This window comes from Streptopelia decaocto (assembly GCF_964273445.1).
Source record: "Streptopelia decaocto genome assembly, chromosome: 10".
Taxonomy (NCBI): Eukaryota; Metazoa; Chordata; class Aves; order Columbiformes; family Columbidae; genus Streptopelia; species Streptopelia decaocto.
The window spans coordinates 14398023-14417209 of NC_138665.1; the positions used below are offsets into that span (position 1 = coordinate 14398023).

General features: G+C 49.9%; 1 protein-coding gene across 1 annotated transcript in view; it reads right to left on the reverse strand.

Annotated features, from left to right (window-relative positions):
* Nucleotides 1–17774, reverse strand: part of GPC4 (glypican 4) — a gene marked incomplete at its 5' end in the record, with an annotated part of 65203 nt that extends 47429 nt beyond the window's left edge. The window contains one exon of the mRNA XM_082062173.1: nt 17414–17774. Within this exon, the coding sequence (XP_081918299.1) occupies nt 17414–17774 (361 nt within the window). The remainder of the gene's footprint in view (nt 1–17413) is intronic.
* Between the last annotated feature and the right edge of the window lie 1413 nt (nt 17775–19187).

A 19187-nucleotide genomic window follows, 5' to 3' on the forward strand; every position in this document is an offset into this window, starting at 1 on the left:
CAAATGAGCTGGTTTTGGTGTGTCCACCCCAAGGCAAGGCTAAGGCATTGGCAGTTTGGCATCCTCTCCTCTGGAGCGGGGACTGTTTGCTGTTTCACAGGTCATCAGGAGGTAGCAAGCAAAGCTTACCAGATGTGGGTTTTATCACCTCAAGTGGAACTACTACTTTTCTTTATGGGAACCCTGGTTTTTAAGGTTTTATCAGATCACTGCCATCACAAAAGCTTCACTTACATGCTCAAAAGCTCCTATAAAACCTCTAGTTCAAGGTTTATTTGGTCTAGGTGGTTTTCAACTTGGAGGAATGACTTGCAGACACAAGTAATTTGTCCCATAAGCTCCAGCTGACCAGGCGTTCATTGCGCTTGAACCGCGTCTCCCTTCTGAGCAAAATTCCATCAACTCACTGACCAAAAGATGTTCTTTTAAGAATATTTTTAAAAGAGAGAAAAAAAAAAAAGACCTTGCAGCAAAAAGGAAGTTTCAATTACTTTGTGAAATCAAGCAGAAAAATTAAGATCCAAGCAAACTTTATTAGCTCTGACAAGCAAATGCTGATGCTTTTGTTTCCGATGTGTGCAAAACTTTTATTAAGAAGGGGGAGGTGTGTGTGTGTGTGTGTTTTGGGGTTTGCTTTTCTCGCCCCCCCCCCCCCACTTTTTAAGCCACAGAAATATGCATTTTTTTTAAACAACGTGCTTTGCTACAACTGGGTTTTGTAAAGATATCCAAAAGAAGGAACAGGCACAGAGCTATCACAAAGCAGCTGATTCTTCTCTAAGCATCCACCAACATTTCCATGTGTCAATAGTACTTCACAACCACATTCATCTATGTAAAAGCCCACATTAATAAGCCCTTTCCCTGCCTGCAGAGCTTGCCAAGCACAGTAACAGCCCAGATAACTTAAGAATTTAGAGCAGGTTAAGAGACTCCAAAAAATGATACACAAAAGGCCAGATTTTCAAATGCATTTCACATCCACGCTCTTTTTTTCCCCCCAAGGTAGTTTGGCTCTTATGAAGTATTTCATATTCGGTTTGTGGTCTGGGGACAACTGTAAAGGTCCATGGAAACACACACACAGGCAGTGGTCTAACGCAGGCACTGCAGGGGGCTGTTGGTCCCCCTGGAAGTTAATTTTCTGAAGGCTCGCAAACTAAGACAGTTCAGGAGAGCTCCACTGCCCACTGCCCTGCTCAGCCCCACACAGCTCCTGCTGAATAAACCATCTCCTTCGCCAGAAACCCCCACCAGCTACCAGCTCCCCAAGGCTGCAGGGCTGCAAGTTGATGGAACAGGTATTTTTCCCTGCTGCTCAAGGACCAAAAAGTCTCATTTGCTTAGAAAATAAAATTCAGTCCAAGAGAAAGTCCTGGGCAGACATAAATGAGACTTCAGTTATAAGCGGAAAGTTTTCCACAAGACTTTTTCACGGAAACACAGAGACCATTCTGGCACCAAAGGGAAGGCAAAGCACCCGCACTGCTCCATGCTTCCAGCTCCATGGTTGTCCCCCCCAGTTTCGCTCAATGCAAAGCCCTCTCCACAGCCTCTCCCAGTTTTGGGCCAAATATTTCGTCCAGGAATTCCCACTGCAGAACAGTTTTTCCAGAACAGGAGTCTGGAGGAGCCACTACCATCAACCCAGAGATGCTTTTCCAGAGCATCACAGCCACAATTCAACGTTGAGTTGATCTGCAGGAACCTGCACTTCATCTCACTACACACATGCACGCTGCAAACACCCAGCAAAGCAGCAGGTTGTGGCACATTGCATTTTTCAGCCTTGCCCACAAAAGCATGCAAAGGCTTTTCTTGCTTCATCAGTGACCCCAGCACTGCTGCCAGCCCCTCGATCCAGCCTTCCTGGGAGGGAACCACGGGTGATGCTGCTCTGCCCCACGTCTTCCCCCTGCTCACAACTGTAGAAACAATTTCCCAATTTCAGCTGGAGCAGAAAGAGGCACCAATTAAAGGGGGTTCAGAAATAATTAGCTCGCATCAATCTGATGCAAACCAGGGTTGGGGAAACAAGCCCAGATGAAGGGCTCTAGGAGGGACAGCCAGCAGAGCTTGATCTCCCAGCATCTCTTGCATTGGAGCTGGAGGACCAAGGCATGCCCAAGGGCTTCCCAGCTCACCCGCTCCCACACACAGAGCTACCAGGGACTGGCAGGACACACTATGGGCACTTGTAAAGCCATCAGAAGAAAGGCTGCACGGGCAATTAATGAGCAATCTGTGTATATGATATTGTGGGTGGAAAAAAAAATAAAATCATATGCTCCTGTCTGCAGCAGCTCACCACAATTTGATAGGACTTTCCAATTTTAAAGGTTAAAAAACTCACACCATGTGTTACTGCAAAAGGCAGGAAAGAACACATTGCTCAAAGGGGATGCCAAGCACTGAAAATAAGTAGGTGGGTCAGATTTAAATCTAAACAGGTCCACAGCACATCCATCCTAGGGCCACTGTTTATAGGCAGAGAAAGGCAACTTTATACACAAAGATCACACACTAGTGGTTCCTGGCTGTTCCCAGGAAGAAAAGCTGCTTTTCAGCTGAACTTTCTGAGAACTGTTCATGTAAGTAAGTCAAACCTCCAAAAACGCACACGGCTGAGCCTGAAACATCACATTGAGAAAGGCAAATAAGCAGCACAACAGGAGACTGGGGAAGTCCAGTGCCAAAAACCCAAGGTACAACTTTCCCAAAACCTTTGAAATGCCCCTGAAATTGGGCCACGATGCACAGCTAGGAGCCAGGGAGGGAAGAGAGAAACTGGGGGTGGAAATCCTTCCTCCAGCAAGTGGCACAGCCCTGGGCTTAGCACCCCTGGAAAAAAAATAGGGGGGGGGGGCAAGCAGACTACTTTCCAGGCCTTGGAGAAGCAAGGAGGCACCAACCCCAGCTCTGCCTCACCCCGGGCACAGCAGGCAGGACACCCACCAGGAGATGACATGGTGGCAGAGCCTGATCCATCCTCACCCGGGGACATTATTGCAAGCAGCGGCACTGGGACAGGAATGCAGCCCCCCAGCACCGGTGACAGTCTGAACCATCACCAACACCTCCCACGTCTCAGCTTTATCTCCCATTGAACAAGCCACCTCTGAGCTAAGACTACGGCTGAGTTTGTAAATAAGATTTTCACCTGAAAAATGTGCTTTTAAGCCTTTGCCTGCTACTCCCACCAAGCTTTACTTTTTTTTTTTTTTTTTTTTAAACAGCCTGGGCATCTGTTGCAGAAGCCACCCAGCTCACACAAGCAAAGCACTGTGCTCAGCCAGCAAAACGCGACCTATGTCCAAAAACCCATCCCGCTGCTGGAACAGACTCCCAATGTATTCCCCAGGCCTGGGATCAGCAGCCTGCCAGTATTTGTGGAAAAGGCGAGGCTGAGTAGTTTAATCTACCCTGGAAGAGGCAAGGCAGAATGGGTGGGAGAGAGGGGAGAAAGGATTAAGATAGGGGTATCACAGAATTAAAAATTCCTCCTTCGCCCCCCTCCAGGACACCCTATCTACCCCCCTCCCCTCCACAGCTGTGAACACCAGCCTTATCTGCCAGCAGGTTCACATGGGCACTCCTCCTCCTTCCATTAGCATAGATAAATCTCAGCATCTTTTCAACAATTTGCAAGCCAGCTTCCACACCACCAAGTTAGAGCAAAATCCTCCCAGGAGGCACAGCAGCACCCCAGATGAAGGATGCGACTGCAGAGGACAACCGCCCACAGGGAGCACAGGAGGCCACTTCAGCCTTTAAAACAATCCTTTTGGTTTTTCTACCCTTCTCTCAAACGCGTTTAATTGCATGGGGAGAGCAACGCCTCAGTGAGGAGCCAGCAGTGGCAGCTGCAGCAGGAACGGGGCTGCACTGCCCTGCACAGGAACACCGCGTCTCTCCTTCCCACATCTGAGGTGGCTTTGTCCACCCCACACGTTGTGTGGCTCACGCTGTCTGTGCAAGACAAACCACCCAGGCCCTGCCTCTACTTTTGCCAAAACCCTTCCCTAGCCTAGAAAGGGGCTCGAAGCTTGAACGTCCCCTGCAGCCACCAGCAGACCCTACACCCATCCAGGCAGGCCTCCTCCCCTCCAGCCAATGCAGGGTCACATTTTCTTTGGTATTTTGGAAGAAGCAAGTTTGGGAGGTCTCAAGCCTGGGTATCACAGAGACTTTCTGCCTGCAGACCCAAATTTTGATCCCTCTCATGCACAGCAGCTGGGCTTGTGCGAACAGCTGCCCCAGCACCGTGCCCTCCGCTTCAGCAGGGCGGAAAAACAAGATGCTTTCAGCCAGGAGTGTTATCAGATCAGGGGACAATCACATCCAGGATTTACTGGTGGGCACTGAATGGGTTTATTTTGTCTTTTTAAGCATGGCCCTGAGCAACCTACGGGGAGAAGTGAGTGCCAACAGGACCTTTACCTCCCAGGTGGTACCATCCAAAACCCACCGACAGGAAGGTAATCAGCCCCCAGCATGCTATGAGCCCCAGGGAAAGGATGGTCAATTATAAGGATGGCAGGCATTTACCAGTTGTGTAACTCCTTCCCAAGCAGGGAGAAGGGTTCCCACTCTCCCTGCTGCCACTGCAGCACCATCTCAGCACCCTCAACTAGCAAAAACACTATAAAAAATTGGGGGAGAGACGGGCAGTCCCCACAGCAGACAGGCACGAAGCAACGTGTGCAGGGCCGAGACAAGGCTTTGTCACAGGGGCTGCCACCAGTGGCATTCCCACGTGGGCTGGGTGTCTCCAGTGGGTGACTGGGCTGTGACCAGAGCAGCTTCCCACCGTGAGGATGAGCCTGTTCTGCAGATGCACCGGATAAAAGAGGCCAAGAAGCACAGCACCAAAGTGGTGAGGGGCCACGCTGGTTCACATCCACATGGCCGGGGCACAATCAAAGGGATAAACACAAGAACAAGGCAAAGAGCACATGGAGGGGAAAAAAACAGGAGCCAGCACCTCTCCCACGAGAGCCCAAGTGCTGACCATGACCAGGTTCTGCATACTTCCAGTGTAGACAGACATCAGCATTTCTGCCCACAAGTCAAGACTTTCCTTATTTTAAACTCCTTTTTTTTTTTTTTTTTTTAAGGAGAAAAAAAAAAAATAATAAAAAAAACACTCTCCCATCCTTCAACACCAAAGGGAGAGGCAGGGACAAAAGTCCAAGCTGATACTGAAGCCTCGAAGCTTCACCAGATCCCCCATGTAAGAACATTTTAAAGACTGCCGCAGGCTTCGGAACTGCCCCCCTCCTGCTCTGATGCTATTTTCAAACAATGACATTTTTTCCAAAACAAAGCGTTTTGCAATCCTTGAGCAATCCTTTCCTTTTCCAATAAAAAAAGTGAAATTCTCTTCGTTCTCTGCCGGTCGAGACGCACAACCACAGGCACAACCACCATCTGCAAATCCACCCACCCCACAGACGGCCACGTCAGAGCCCTCTCCGCGGGCTCCTGTGCTGGGCTGGCACCAGGCAGGTCTTGCTGCACCATGAGCTGCTTGCAGACAATTGAGGAAAAGTTAAAATTTAACTTGAAACTCTTACCCTAAACAGCTTGACTTGCCTTCTGAACCTAGCTCCTGGAATTGAGGGATTTCACTTAATCTATTTAACTTCCAAGTGCGCTTGTCCTGCTGTAACTTGTCTCCTCAAAAAGAAATTGCTTAACGTCTCAGAATATTAAAATATATATATTACCGAAAAGCCATAGAGCCAAAGATGACCTATTTCTCACAGCAATACAAATATTTCCAGGTCCTAACGAAGGCACAGGAAAAGTAGCCCTACATCAAAATGTAACTGAAGCCAATAGAGAGATTTGCGCTGAAATAAATTAATATGAATCAAATCCCAAGAAAGCGGATTTCATGGCACAATCCTCCTATGTTAACTGCCCGGTAGCCTCCCAAACTGCCAGTCCAAAGGCAACATACAGTAAAATTTACATTCTGTGGTCACTCGAACACACATCTGGTGCAAAGGCTCGCACTTGAAAATAAAAACCCATTGAAAACATTTCTGGAAGTGCTCCATAGTTTAAAAACAACACCCAGGAACTAACTGGGACTGAGCAATTTAATCCCAGAAGACATATGGGTGGCTCCATTGCACATCCCCAGACACAGCTGGGAGAACACAAGGGGTTAAAACTCACCGTGGGGCTCATGCAACAGGAGCACGAAGGGTCTATTTAAAAAGAAGAATCAGAAATAAGGAATTTTGCCAGTTTTTACCCCTGATAAATCCGCATTCCAGTCTGTCAGCTATCTTGTTATCCCCAGAGCTGCTGAAGTGTCTTTGGCTGTAACTATGCATGACTCCGGCTTTGAGTAATGGAAATAAAGTATGTGTGTTGCGACTGCAGCGTTCCTTTCCCAACCCCAGAAAAAGAAAAATGCAAAGCGGGAGGAGATCCTACAGCAGCACAGGGATTTTGTACGGATAAGTCGGAAAGCCACTTGCACCCTACACAGGCTGCCCACCCCACCAAACCTGCCTGGGGAAGGATGCCTAGAAGTTTTAAAGGAGATGCCAAGTTTTAGCCCAATACGGCAGTTTTTTATTGTCTGCAATAACAAACAAACAAATACTCTTTCAGATTCACAAGTCCAGTTTAGCTGGCAATTCATACGCGGCAAACATTTGGAAGCAGTATTGTAAAATTAAACAAAGCTATCATTTACAGGAAACCCTGCCTCGAGTACAAATTATAGAGTTGTTAAGTTTATCTGGCAATGCCTTGCCCCTGAGTGCTATATAATTATTCCTAAATCTTTCAGGAAAGAATGCAAATATTTTAAAGCCGTAATTCATTGACAAAGAGGAAGTCTCATTTAACCTTTTGTGCATATTTTGATACCTAGGAATTAACCCCTACTCGCCACAACTATTTTTCAGTATCCCATCGAGCTGGCTGGTTGGCAAGCGGACTCATCCCTGGTTTCGGGCCGACCCGGAACACCAGGCTCTCCCGGCATCCTCACCCACTCACAGACAGTGTTTTCAAAGCAGCTTTGGGTCTGTTTTGGAGCAGAACCGTGCCACCCCGGCTGCTCCCCGCGCAGGAGCCTTCCCGGTAAGGGAGGTATCAGGCTGCTGAAAAGACTGGCTGTTCTGGCAGGGGTTACGGCAAAAAAGTGGTATAAAGGAGCCTTTAATAAAGGACGGAGCTGAGTTACACAGGGTTTTCTAGCTAGGTGCCTGCCACCGGGATCTCCGCGACCCTTTGGCAGGCCAGATGCAACAGGGCAGAAACAGCCCTTCAAGCCTCCTCTATCCACCACGCCACAGCTCTCCAGCCAGTCCCAATTAACTCACGCTAATTAGCAGAAGCCACGTGTCCCAGAGCAGTGTTACCCTCCCCAGCCCAAGAAAAAAAAAAGAGTTCTGTTTTGCAAAGGAGAAGGTCAACTCATCCTCTGCCCAGGCTCTCCCTCCAGCAGCTGAACCCTTAAGCTACCACTGGCAGCAAATGACTTGGGGTATGTTTCTAAAGAAACAGTCACTTGTAGCCAAAGGGGAGAGGGTGTGCGTCCCCTGGGACGGGCAAGTGGCATTTGCAAAGCCACACACGCAGCCCGCCACCCTCCTGCCCAGCGGGGACCGTCCTGTGCCAGCCATGGCTCTGCCATCAGGGCTGCTCCAAAACCATAATGCACCCACCGTTAAGCTAAAAAGGAATAAAAAAACAAAAACAAAACAAACAACAAAAAATACCCCCCCCCCCCAAAGAAAAAAAAAAAACAAAACACCCACACGAACACCACACAACAAAAGGCACACAACCTTACCTTTTCAAAAGGTAGTGCTCACGCTATTGATTTTTCCTCCCAATGCCATTATTTATTTAATAAGAGCTCAGCGGCGGGTGTGATTCCCCGGCACGACCCGGCACCGCTGCGCAGATGGCGGGATGCTGCAAGATGCTGCGAGGAGGCAGGTGCTGGCAGCATGTCCTACGGCAACAGCACCATCCACAGCTCCTCAGACATGGGAAGCAAACACATACTGTACCAAGGTTAGGCTGCAGCAGTTAATCCAGTAGTTTTGTATACATGAATAATACCCATGATGTATGCTGTCACAGATTAGTGTTTCTGATGCAGTGGATCTCAGAGGCAAAAGGACCTGTTATCTTCCTCCCAGTGGAAGCAGGTCAGCGGATTCCCTTCCTTGCCAATAGCTAAAACCAAGAGTTTAGTACAAAGATAAGCGCAGTACTGAGAAATCACCCAAAATGGATTCAAAACCAACTCTAAGATGCTATGATGCTCCAAACCACTACCTGGGTCTTTCAGAAGCTGCCCCGGTGATACAAGTCCCCTTCGCTTCCTCTCCTTTGCAATGAGAAGTTGTGAGCTTTCTTCCACGCCTGGAGCCAGGGAAGGGAGGCCAGGCCAGGCTTAAAGCCCTCACACCCGCTTGGGGGGCAGGAGCATGTAAAACCAAACAGCAAGTGCTTGCACTAGAAGAAAGCAATCTCATTATCAGAGCTAATGAAAGCAAACCACAATTATTATGTAAACAGCACTGAATCATTAGCAGATGCTATCAAAGCCATTTTTCCCCCCACCAAGAAGAAAAGCATACAGTTCTATGGCACCTTCAGCTCCATCTCCAAACCGAGCCAAAACTCAGGAGGAAGCCTGTTTGTTTTCCTCCAGTCCAAACCAAACCAGTGGCACCACCGCTCTGGCCTCTGATCTGTACGCTGGCCACTTGCTCCCGGTGCCTCTGCCCTGGCAGGGGGACATTGTCACTGATGTATCGACAACCCGTCCTGCACCCTGTGCTCCACAACCTGCCAGCCACCACACTTTAGAAACCCAAAGGTTGGCAGGTGGGAAAAAACAACCACCAAAAAAATCTGCCCCATACTACACAGAGAAAAGGTAAAGTGCTCCTGGGTGACCACACATCTGGTAAGGGAATTGCTCTCCATCAGACTTATAACTGTGCTGGTTTCTTTGATTACATAAATGCCCTGTCCTCCCATGGGAATGGCCAAGGAAAGCCAGGGAGGGTGCAGAAGGTTACTTTCCCCCCCCTTATTGCTATTATGCAAAGTCCCTTCCTATCACAAATTTCTTTCCAATAGCACCCAGTGGAGCTGGGTGAAGCTGCTTGCTCTTTCATCTTCCCGAGGACAAAGTTACCTTTAAAACAAACAAGCAAGCTCCCTTGTAAAGGGGATACTGCCAGCCAGTTGACTATAAAGACACTCCAGCAAGATCCTCATGTTTGTAGGAAAAGCAAAAAGCTGCATTTTAGCCCAGTAAAAATCCTGGCTCCTCCTTTATGTTCCAAGATTGCTGAATCAAAACCGGCTCTGCTCTTCAAAAAGAGGAGAGTACAAAGCAAAAAGTTTGTATTAAAACCCATGTAATCTTTTTAAAACACCGTTATTAGAACCTGCAGCACCAGCCAAGAATAATTTATCACCTCCTGTCATCGCAGCCTGCAACACAGAGCTTTTTATACCGAAGTGTCAATGCTACCCAGCTAAAGCCCCAGCTCATAATTTCTTAAAGCTGGCCCTCTGCTGCCTGCAAATCCCCAAAACTCCGAGGATTTGGGGGTCCGGAGCACTGCTGCTCCTCCATCAGAGATGCTGCGAGGGGACCGGCCACACCGGGTGATGTGACCCAGCACCGCACATCCAGCACAAGCTCCCCGGGAACTACACAGCATCACAGTGCTTCAATGTGGGAGAATATTATATGTCAACATAGGTAAACAATTCACTGATGGTTATTTCGGCTTCCTTCAAAAGGAAAGTCAACAGGCCGTAAAGGTTTTAACCACTTTTCCCAACGTGAGCCTGCCCCTTCGAGGGACGTACCACAAGGTGCCTGGTTTTCACAAGGCGAGCGGTCAGAGCCCTCTGAAAACCAGACACCCTGACATTTGGGGTTTTCCTGTGAAGTTGTCACTCTAACACACCCCAAATCACCAGTAATTTCTAGAATGGCACTACAAACCACAAGAGGTTAAACTGAATGCACATTACTTAAACTAACCTAAGTGTGACCCCTGGAAAGGAACAGCTATTGGATGTTGTGGTTCTGTAGAAACTCAATTACCAAAGCCAATTTCCTATAAGCATTTAAAAAAAAAAAAAAAAAGGGAGAAAGAAAAAAAAAGAAAGGCAGCAACAATGCTGACAATGTGTAAGGGGCACATATTTTCACCTCCTGAAAGCTGCAGCCTCGCCTGTATAAGAGCAGTTCCTATTCCCACAAAAATGTTGAAACATATTTTAAACATTTCGTCATTGTTTGCTCCCATCTGAATTTGCTTAAAATCCAGACAATTCTCAGCTTCTAAACTGGAAACAGTAAGAGAAATACTCTTTCAAAATCCTTTGCTCAGGGCAGCTTCTCTCTGCTGACCATGTACCTTTCCTACACCAAAACCAGGAGTGAGAAGTCCCTCACATATGTCCAAGTCCATCAACCACCAACTGCATAAACCACTGAATATACAAGTAGAACGACTGCAAACAAACTTTTTTTTTTTTCTTAAAAGATGAACAACAACAAAAAGTATTCATAAGAGTGCTTTCTGGGGGCGGGCAAGAGGAGAAATTAGATACTGCTTGGGAAAGAGGCACTACAACTCTAATTTCACATTAAAATCAATATTGGGCAGCCCTTAAAGGCTGATCCCACCCAGTGCATACCCCTCCATACACTTTTCAAGCATCATCTCCACCGTACTTTGCCCCTGAGGTGATGCTCTTGGGGACCACCAGCCCTTCCCCATCCCACCCTTCTTGCCATGCGACACGAGACATGCTAGACCACAAGGCACAAATCAGTGGGGAAGACGCCTGCACCAGCCATGGCTGTTTGCAAACAGGAAAGCCATCCTAAGGAAACCATCGTAGCCACAGCATCACCGGGGCAAAGCCTGGTGACATCCCACGTGGCTGCCACCAGCCCCACACACAAAGCCCCTGACACCTCCTCACCGGCTCCCCTCTTCCCAGCACACTGCTTTTATCCAAGTGCCTTTCCCGGACCAGAGGTTTGCAAACAAGAAAATCCCCCAGAACAAACATGGTGCTCCAGCTGCAGCCTCCGCAGGGCTGCACAGCCAAAGAAAAATACAGACAGCCCAAAAATCTCTGCTAGAAAGGCAAAATAGTTTCATGAAACACTAAGGAAAAGTCTTTAACAAACCAGGAAGCAGGGTTACAACAAAGTCATTCTCTTCTAATTAAAATGCTTGGCAATTAAAAAAAAAATACAAGCAGTAGCTTTCTTCCTGGGATGCACAAACCCCAGCTGACCGTACAAACTGCCCCTTCCAGGGCACTGGAGCTGTTTGCTGCAGGGCATCTTGGACCACACAAGGTAATTTAGGGAGCAAGGGGGAAATTTAAGAGTTTTCCTGGGCCCTTGCATTGCTTAGCAATGGGAGAAGGAAGTTATCTTCATAATCTCAAAAGAAAGAGAAAGCCGGAGGAATTTGAGGAATGTGAGGAGGTTATTGCCCTGGAGACGGGGCTGGCAGCCGGCTCTCAGCCCAGGCCGCCGGGGAGGAGACACACACCCTGACCCCCTCAGCTAACAAGAATGTCCTTGCCAAAAAATAAAAGGCAATTAATCAGGTCCCAGAGGGTCGCTACTCTTCTGGAAGGAGGTGAAGGATGGGATAGTGCTGCCCAAACCTGCAGTGAGGAGATGTGAAGGATTGAGCCCATACAACTCAACACACACATAGGTACATCCGTAGCACTCCTCTACTTATCAGGGGAACAGCTAAGGGAATGGAGGTGAGAACAAGTCTGACACCTCTCAAGAAGCACTGGCATTCCTCCTCCATCCGCACAGACTCTGGGGTGCCCCCAGGGTGGGCAACCCATTGCACATCACCATGATGGTGGGGTCTGCATGAGCCAACACCACAGTGCAGGCTGAGAGGATGGACACCACCATCCCAAATAACCTGGAACTCTTCCAGCCTCCTGACAAAGGTCCCAGCCTTGCTGGCCAGGTGCCACCTGCATATCCAAGACAGAAGATGTGGGACCTTGACACTTGACCTTGACTACCAAGACAGTGTGGGACCTTGTCCCGTCAGAACCATCTCACACCTCCTGCTCCCATGCAGCTGTGATGCTTCAGCCTGAACCTCACAGGTCCACCAGTACCAAGGATAAATACCACAGCTGAAGGGAGAGGCAGAGACCCGAGGCAAACCCAGCGCCTCGCTGCCACGCTGGCCTTGCTCCGGTGCCATTTCAGTGAGAATAAAAAGCCTGTTGACATATGAAAGCCACAGAAAATCTCCCTGAAACTACAAAACAGTACTGAAAACATTGTGCAGCTCTGGCCTTCTGCACAATGTACACACTTCAATTCAGCCTTTTAAAAAACAGCTACATGTCTAAGGAAACATCTGATAATTAAGGCAATTTTAACAATAGATAATAATTTGACTATGAATTGCATGGAATGTAATGACTGCTTATTCTGGCAGAAAAAACAGAACTTTCTATGAAGTGTCTGCCAAGGAAAATGATACTCCCACTCAGCCCGGACCACTGCGAGCAGTTGCTGCTAACCACATGCTTCACGCTGCCGGCTGCTAAGACACGGCACACTGCTGCAGTCGAACAAAACCCCGCGCTGCAGGTTTACAGGGAGAAAGCAGAGTCCCAGGCAAGCAGCGGCCAGAGCCGTCAGTCAGTCAGGAGCCACCACCGGGTCTCACCAACATTCACCAAGCCAGCCGGCCACCAGCGCCGGCCACCCGGCTGCTCGATGATGCTCTGCGGGTGACTTGCACCCTGCCAGCTCCCCCCTCCCGCTGTTTCCAGTTGCTAAATGACATTAGAAGCAGCTAAAAATACTTCAAGCGATTCTCTCATTTACTTTTCCATGTCAGCACTTGCGTTTGCCACAAGGATGTTCTCTGATGGTCAATTCCCCACCCGCGGGTGGTCAACCACCGTGCCCACCAAGGACCACTGCCTTCGCTGGACAAGAGCCACTGCAAACAGCTGCAGCTGGTGGCCAGGTAGCTACACACCTTGAAACAACTGGCGAGGAGTACCAGGCATTATCTGGTACTTCTCACATCCCCGAAATCCCAGGAGCTGTCTTGTGCAAACGGACTGCAACAGGCTCAGCAGTGCCAGACAACACAAGTAACACAGACCTGGACGAGATCCAGAAACCATTTCTCAGTTGGAACAGGCCGCACGGAAGAGCAGCACATGAAAAACTGAGAAAGCATTTGCTGAAGTTTATATGTAAACCAGCAGTGCCAACAAGGCAGCCTTCCCAACCAACCCAGGTGGCACACCTGGGTGATGCATTGGTGACGGCACCCAGCTGGCAACCATCAACATGACTGAGACGAGTGAGCAGCAGGACATCAGGGCACACAAACAAAGTTACTTTGGGCAAAATCCCATTAGTCCAAAATCAAGGGCCAAGCGATTTCCCCTGTCATGGTGAAATAATCATTCTTCATAGCTCCTGACAAATAAATGTAGCTATTGGTTTAAATACAAAGATTACAGCGAGCATCTTTACTAAGACTGAACACAGAGTGCTTGCACCCAGCTCCCTGCAAAGGCTCCAGGCCCGCTCTGTGCTCCCCAACAGGGGAACTTTCCCTCAAGCCTGTCCCCATACCACCACAAAATCAGGAGAGCAGTGCCAGTCACAGTCAGGTATATACACTTCTGCAGGAAATTCACAGGTTAATAATGCTTTCCACAAATAGGCAAGTCTGGGTTCCCCCCCACACACACCTTTTCAATCCAGGAAAAGAAACATCTATTTCTTCCAATTAGCAGGAAAAGGGAAGGAATTTCCATCCATTTAACACCTGAGGGCAAGAAGAAGCCTCTTGAAAGAAACGTTGGGGTATTTTGTTTTTAAATCACAGCCACCTACTGTGGGTCTCCACATGCAACTGACACTCGATCACTTTGCATTTCCTTCTGCAGCCACACCAGGCCAACCAGTGTAAGTGGCCCCTGCAGATGGTCACTCCCAGGGAGTCCTGCTCCATCACCACCACAGCCCTGAGACACCTGGGGGTTCAATAAGGAACAACACTTCCCAGGTAGCTTTTGAACAAAGTGAGTCGCTACAGGCTGTAGCACCGAGACCTTCCCCAGATGTGCCCTTTCCTTAGGAAACTTTTAAAGTAATCTTAAAACCAGTTACAGGCTGGTGCTCTTCCCAATCCACCTACTATCTAGGCATTATCAAGAGTCAAGTTTCACAAACCCTCTACATCAGCTCTACGCAAGCACTGATCTCTCCAGCAACAGCAGCAAGATTGCATCTCACCATTGCCATGTGCTTTGCAACATTTACATCACAGGGCTATAGGTGCAGAAGCTATTAGAGATCACTCAAATACAAGGCAGTACTGAAGGACTACGACTTACAAACAGCTTCTACGCAGATTTACAGGAGCAGTATCTCTTTACACCTCTAACACCAAGTTAACATGCAAGTACAAATAACACATTATATACCTCTTACCAAGCAAGCAATGAGTTGATCAGCTGCGCGCTTTTCAGAAATGCTTATGTACTTCAGCAAGGTATCATCGCCCATTTATGCGTACTCTAATTAGGTCCTAAACTTGTCCAAAACAAATATTATATTGAGCTCCTGGGTAATTATGGACAAGGAACAGCCTTTTAAAATGTAACTGAAATAGTAGTGATAGAGATAAAAAGATTGCTTGAATAGGCATTTCCCTGAAAGAGAAAAAAAAAAAAGCTGGACACATCTAGTGCTCCAGAAGAACATGAATGTGGCAAAAAAATCCTCATGAGATGCTGCTAATCCCCCAAACAGCCCCCATGTCCGTGCAGTGAGGGTGAGCTTCACTTGCTGCCTCCCAGCCGGTGCAGGGGCACAGCTGCCCACGCTGCCGCGCTGCTTCCCTTCCACAAAGCATTTTGTACGATCGTTAATCCCTGCTCGGACTGCAAGGAAGTCACTACACTTACAGAAACTGATTTACCACAGCTTTCAGGACACCTTTTTGGAAAGGCGCTAGGAAGTTTCTGTCTGTACACTGTGATCTAAAGCAATTCTGTAAGAGAGTGGGAGAAAAAAGCACAATCCACCAAACTGGTACAAAAATCCAAAGAAGTATTTGATGGACTTCGGACCTGAGTTCATGCCAGTAATAACCACATTTCCTACATTATCCCATCATCATCAAAGCCTGCTGAACCCTCTGGCGAGCAGAGAGGTACTACCAAGCAGAAATCACCAGTTGCCACCATCAGCCCAGTGGGATACTCTTCCAAACACACAGCTCTTTCCCACACATGTTTATCTCGTTCCCACTGATTAGCCAGGCTCCCAGGCAACTGCCTTCCCAATTCACTCACCCAGCTGAAGGACAACACTCTGCTATCACCTGAAACACCAACTGAAATCAAAGGTTTGGCAAGTGACTCATGTTTTGAGACACAATACACACCACAGACTTTTCACCCTGGTGTCAGACTTCAGCCTCCAGCGTTATCACGGGTGGCATTTCCCACCCAGCTCACAGCACACTGTTCTCTGTGTTGACCCTGCAAAGCCACTGGCAGGTGAAGCAGCACACACTCAGAAAGTTAAAAACCAGGAGTGGGACAAGCGGTTCCCATCTCCATATACCAACTGAGCAGCACAAGAGGGGATCCAGAGCCTACAAACAGTGACACACACACCAAAACCACGTGCATTTGCCAGGGGAATGTGAAACTGCAGTAGGTGTAGCACCCCACTCCAGGTTTAATTTTAAGTGCAGTCACACTTGAGGTACACCACACTTTAAAGCTATACACAGGGCATCTCCTTTAAAGACTGCCACCATCCTCTCCAAAACACCCTGCAGAGCAGGATGACATTTAAAACATAAGTTTGCAAGACCTGTTGCTTTCCAAGCGAGGCCAGACAGACTCCCCGCACCCCTGGAACAGCAACATAACCCAGCCAGTATTTTCAGCGTGTCATTGCGGAAAGCCCTCCTTTTGTCAAATAATCTTACCTTGCTCATCACATTTCTCTGACCCCTCATTTCAAAAGCACAGGGTCAAACCAACAACTGCTTTAAAGCCTCAAATGGAAGCCCTGTCATCATGACCTACTCCCAAGATCCTCCAAAGCCCACCAAGTCATTTTGAACAACAATATATGAAATAAGGACTGGGTCAAACCTTCCAGACATAGGAGGAATCCTGTTCACGTGCTAATCCTACACCGAGGAGGGCTGGACCCAAATCAAATCCAAGCCTATTTATTAGAGACCATTTTACGAAGCAGGGAGGGTAAAGAGGAGAGAGTATTTTAACTGCAACCAGTCAGACGTTTCTCATTAAAATATTTCTTGGGGAAGTAAACGGACCAGCAATTTTATTCAAACAGATGTAGGCTAAGCGTATATCATTAGTCTGACCATATAAAAGCACAACCGACTGAAATCATTTTAGTTTTGTCGGTGAAAAGGATAATGTATGCATATCTGGAGGGCACACCAATGGTAAAGATTACCCCCAGCTTCTATCTTAGCCATCTAAAGGTATTTACTCGGGGTCTGTCTGTGTTGTGACAGTGTCCTAGACTGAAATGAATGCCTCTAACACTCCACATTTTTGAGCCATTCAGTCATGCATTTTTGTTATTGTTGAAAGTAGTGCAAAATTGCAGTGCATGAGCTGGAGTCCTTGGTGGTCTCCGAGGATTCCAGCTAAAAAGGCACTTCCTTTGTTCCGCGGAGAATGCGGTCCAGTAGGTCATTCAGAAGGGGAAATAAAAGCAGCGGCCCTGGGAGGGAGATGAAGGATGAAACAAAAAGAATAAAATGTTTTGGGTGTGAGTACATTAGCTACCATTTCCTACTGCTGCCGGCTGTGAGCACTCCGGTCCCCTGGATGCACAAGTACCTCCGGACGAAGGTGGAGGGAAGAAAGAAAGAAAGAAGGAAAAGAACAGATAAACCGCTCCTCCGTCCCCTCGCCAGCAGGCCGCCGGGAGAGCGGCACCTGGGGCGGGACGGGGCCGCCCGCCGCCGGGGCGAAAGGCAGCCCAAGGGCAGGCAGCGCCCGCCCCGCCGCCGCGCAAACCGCCGGGGAGCGGAGCCGGCAACAGGCGCGGTCCCGCCCGCTACCCCGGCACGGCGGGGCCGAGCGCGCCGGGCTCCGGGCTGCCGCGCCGGGATAGGCACCGAGCCGCGGGGAGGAGAACCGAGCCGAGTGCCGGGAGCCCAGCCGGGCAGCGCGCCCCGCTCCGCGCCGTGCCCCGCGCTGCGGGGGGAGCCGCGCCGGGGAGAGCCGGGCGCGCAGCCGGGACCCCGCCGGCCCGGGCCGAGCACGGACAAAGGCGGCGGCGACGACCGCGACTCACCGCTGATCTCGTGGCTGGGCGCTTCGCTCTGGCTGAAGCCCTTGGCGGCGTAGAGTCTCCGCACTTCAGAGCAACTTTTGGCGCGGGGCTCGGCGGCCAGCAGCAGCGGCAGGCTGAGGGCGGCTAAAGTGCAGAGGAGGGGCGGCAGGCAGCCGCGCCGCCGCGGCATGGTGCGGGCGGGCAGGGGCCGCCGGGGCCGGGGGAGAACGCCCCGAGGCCGGAGCCGGCCCTCCGCCGAGCCTGCCCCGCCGCGCCGCGCAGAAGCCGCGCCCGCCGCCGTGCACCCCGCTCCGCTGCGGCTCCGCTCCGCTGGCCCGGCGTGCGGCGGCGCTCTGCAAACTTGGCCCGGCAGGAAGCACATGGGGTGGTGAAGGAGGAGGAGGAGGAGGAGGGAGGCGGGGAGGGCGTCAGCCAAGCAGGATCGCGCAGGGCCGGGACAAGCCTCTGCAGCCCCCGCGAAAATCGGGAGCTGGGATCCGCCCGCCCAGCGAGGCGGAGCGGAGGCCGGGGCTGCCCGCCCCCTCCGCCGCCGGCCTGGCCCCAAGCGGGCGCCCCCTCCTCGGGACGCGCCCCGCTGTGCCCGCCGCCTGCGGGGAGCCCGGCCCGGGACCGCCGCCCCAGGCTCTGCCCGCAGCCATGGCCCCGCCAGCTCGGGGACTCCGAGCTCTCCGCCTCCCTGCAAGGCTGGCCCCAGCCTGGAGCCGGGGCTGAGCATCCCCCGGCCGTGGGGAGTTCCCACCTGGCATCCAGGCTCCCATCCATTCCCCACTCTGAAGTGCCCCACAAGGGAAAGAGAAATTCCCTAGTAGTGGTTGGAAAGGGCTGGGGTGGCTGTTCTTCCTTAGCTGGAGCTGTGGATTGTTCCGCTCTGCTCCAGGTGTAATAGGTTCACTGAGCTGATGAATTTTGACATCGCTGTGACAAGTTTGAACTACGTGCATGAAAGACTCGTCAAAACTGTTTTTTTACACTGATTTTCTGTTTCCAAGAGTTCGACAAGGCAGAGGCCTCAGGAACACAGACACCAAAATGCTCCAGCCACCTTTCCTCCTTCAAACCTTGGCCCAGCACACAGACACATGCACAAATGTACACAAGCCACGCTAGAACCTTGGACCAGGGATTTCTGCCCAACGATTACTACTTGCTTTTGTTTACTGAAAATCACAGAAATGGTACTACAAGAATGACAGGCGCTGTCAGAATTTCACGGAGCTGTAATGTCACTTAAAGGGTCTGCTTAAGGAGACTTTGTTCGCTGTCTGGCATGGTGAGGTCTCGGTGTCCATGTCCCAGGGTGTGGATACTGTGCTGGCAGCTCTGTCCTGCTGCAGCATCTGTATGTCTGTGCCCAGTGCCTTGTCTTGGCATGGTGTAATTTGCCCCATGATGGTGTAATGGCCTGGCAATAGCACTGTTTAAATACATGTGCAGTGGTTTACATTCAATATGCTCCTTTATTATTCTCATTTCTCTCATTGCTGCATTGGGGAAGGACAGACTGAAACAAAAGCAGAGGAAGTTGCCAGCTTCACCCCCTTGCTCTCAAGCTTTTGTCAGCGAAACGCCGGGTGGGTTGAGAGAAAAAGACCCTCTATTCATTTCCCTGTCGAGAGAGCGCTGACAGCAAAGCACAGCCACACTGCCCCACCAAGCACTTCTCATGGGAACAAGAGGTTCGTTCAGCTCTGAGCGTTCTGGGGGCGATGCCGGCAGCTCACCACAGCCCTAGGGCAGCACAGGCTGCCGCAGTCGAGGAATTACACCAAAAGCA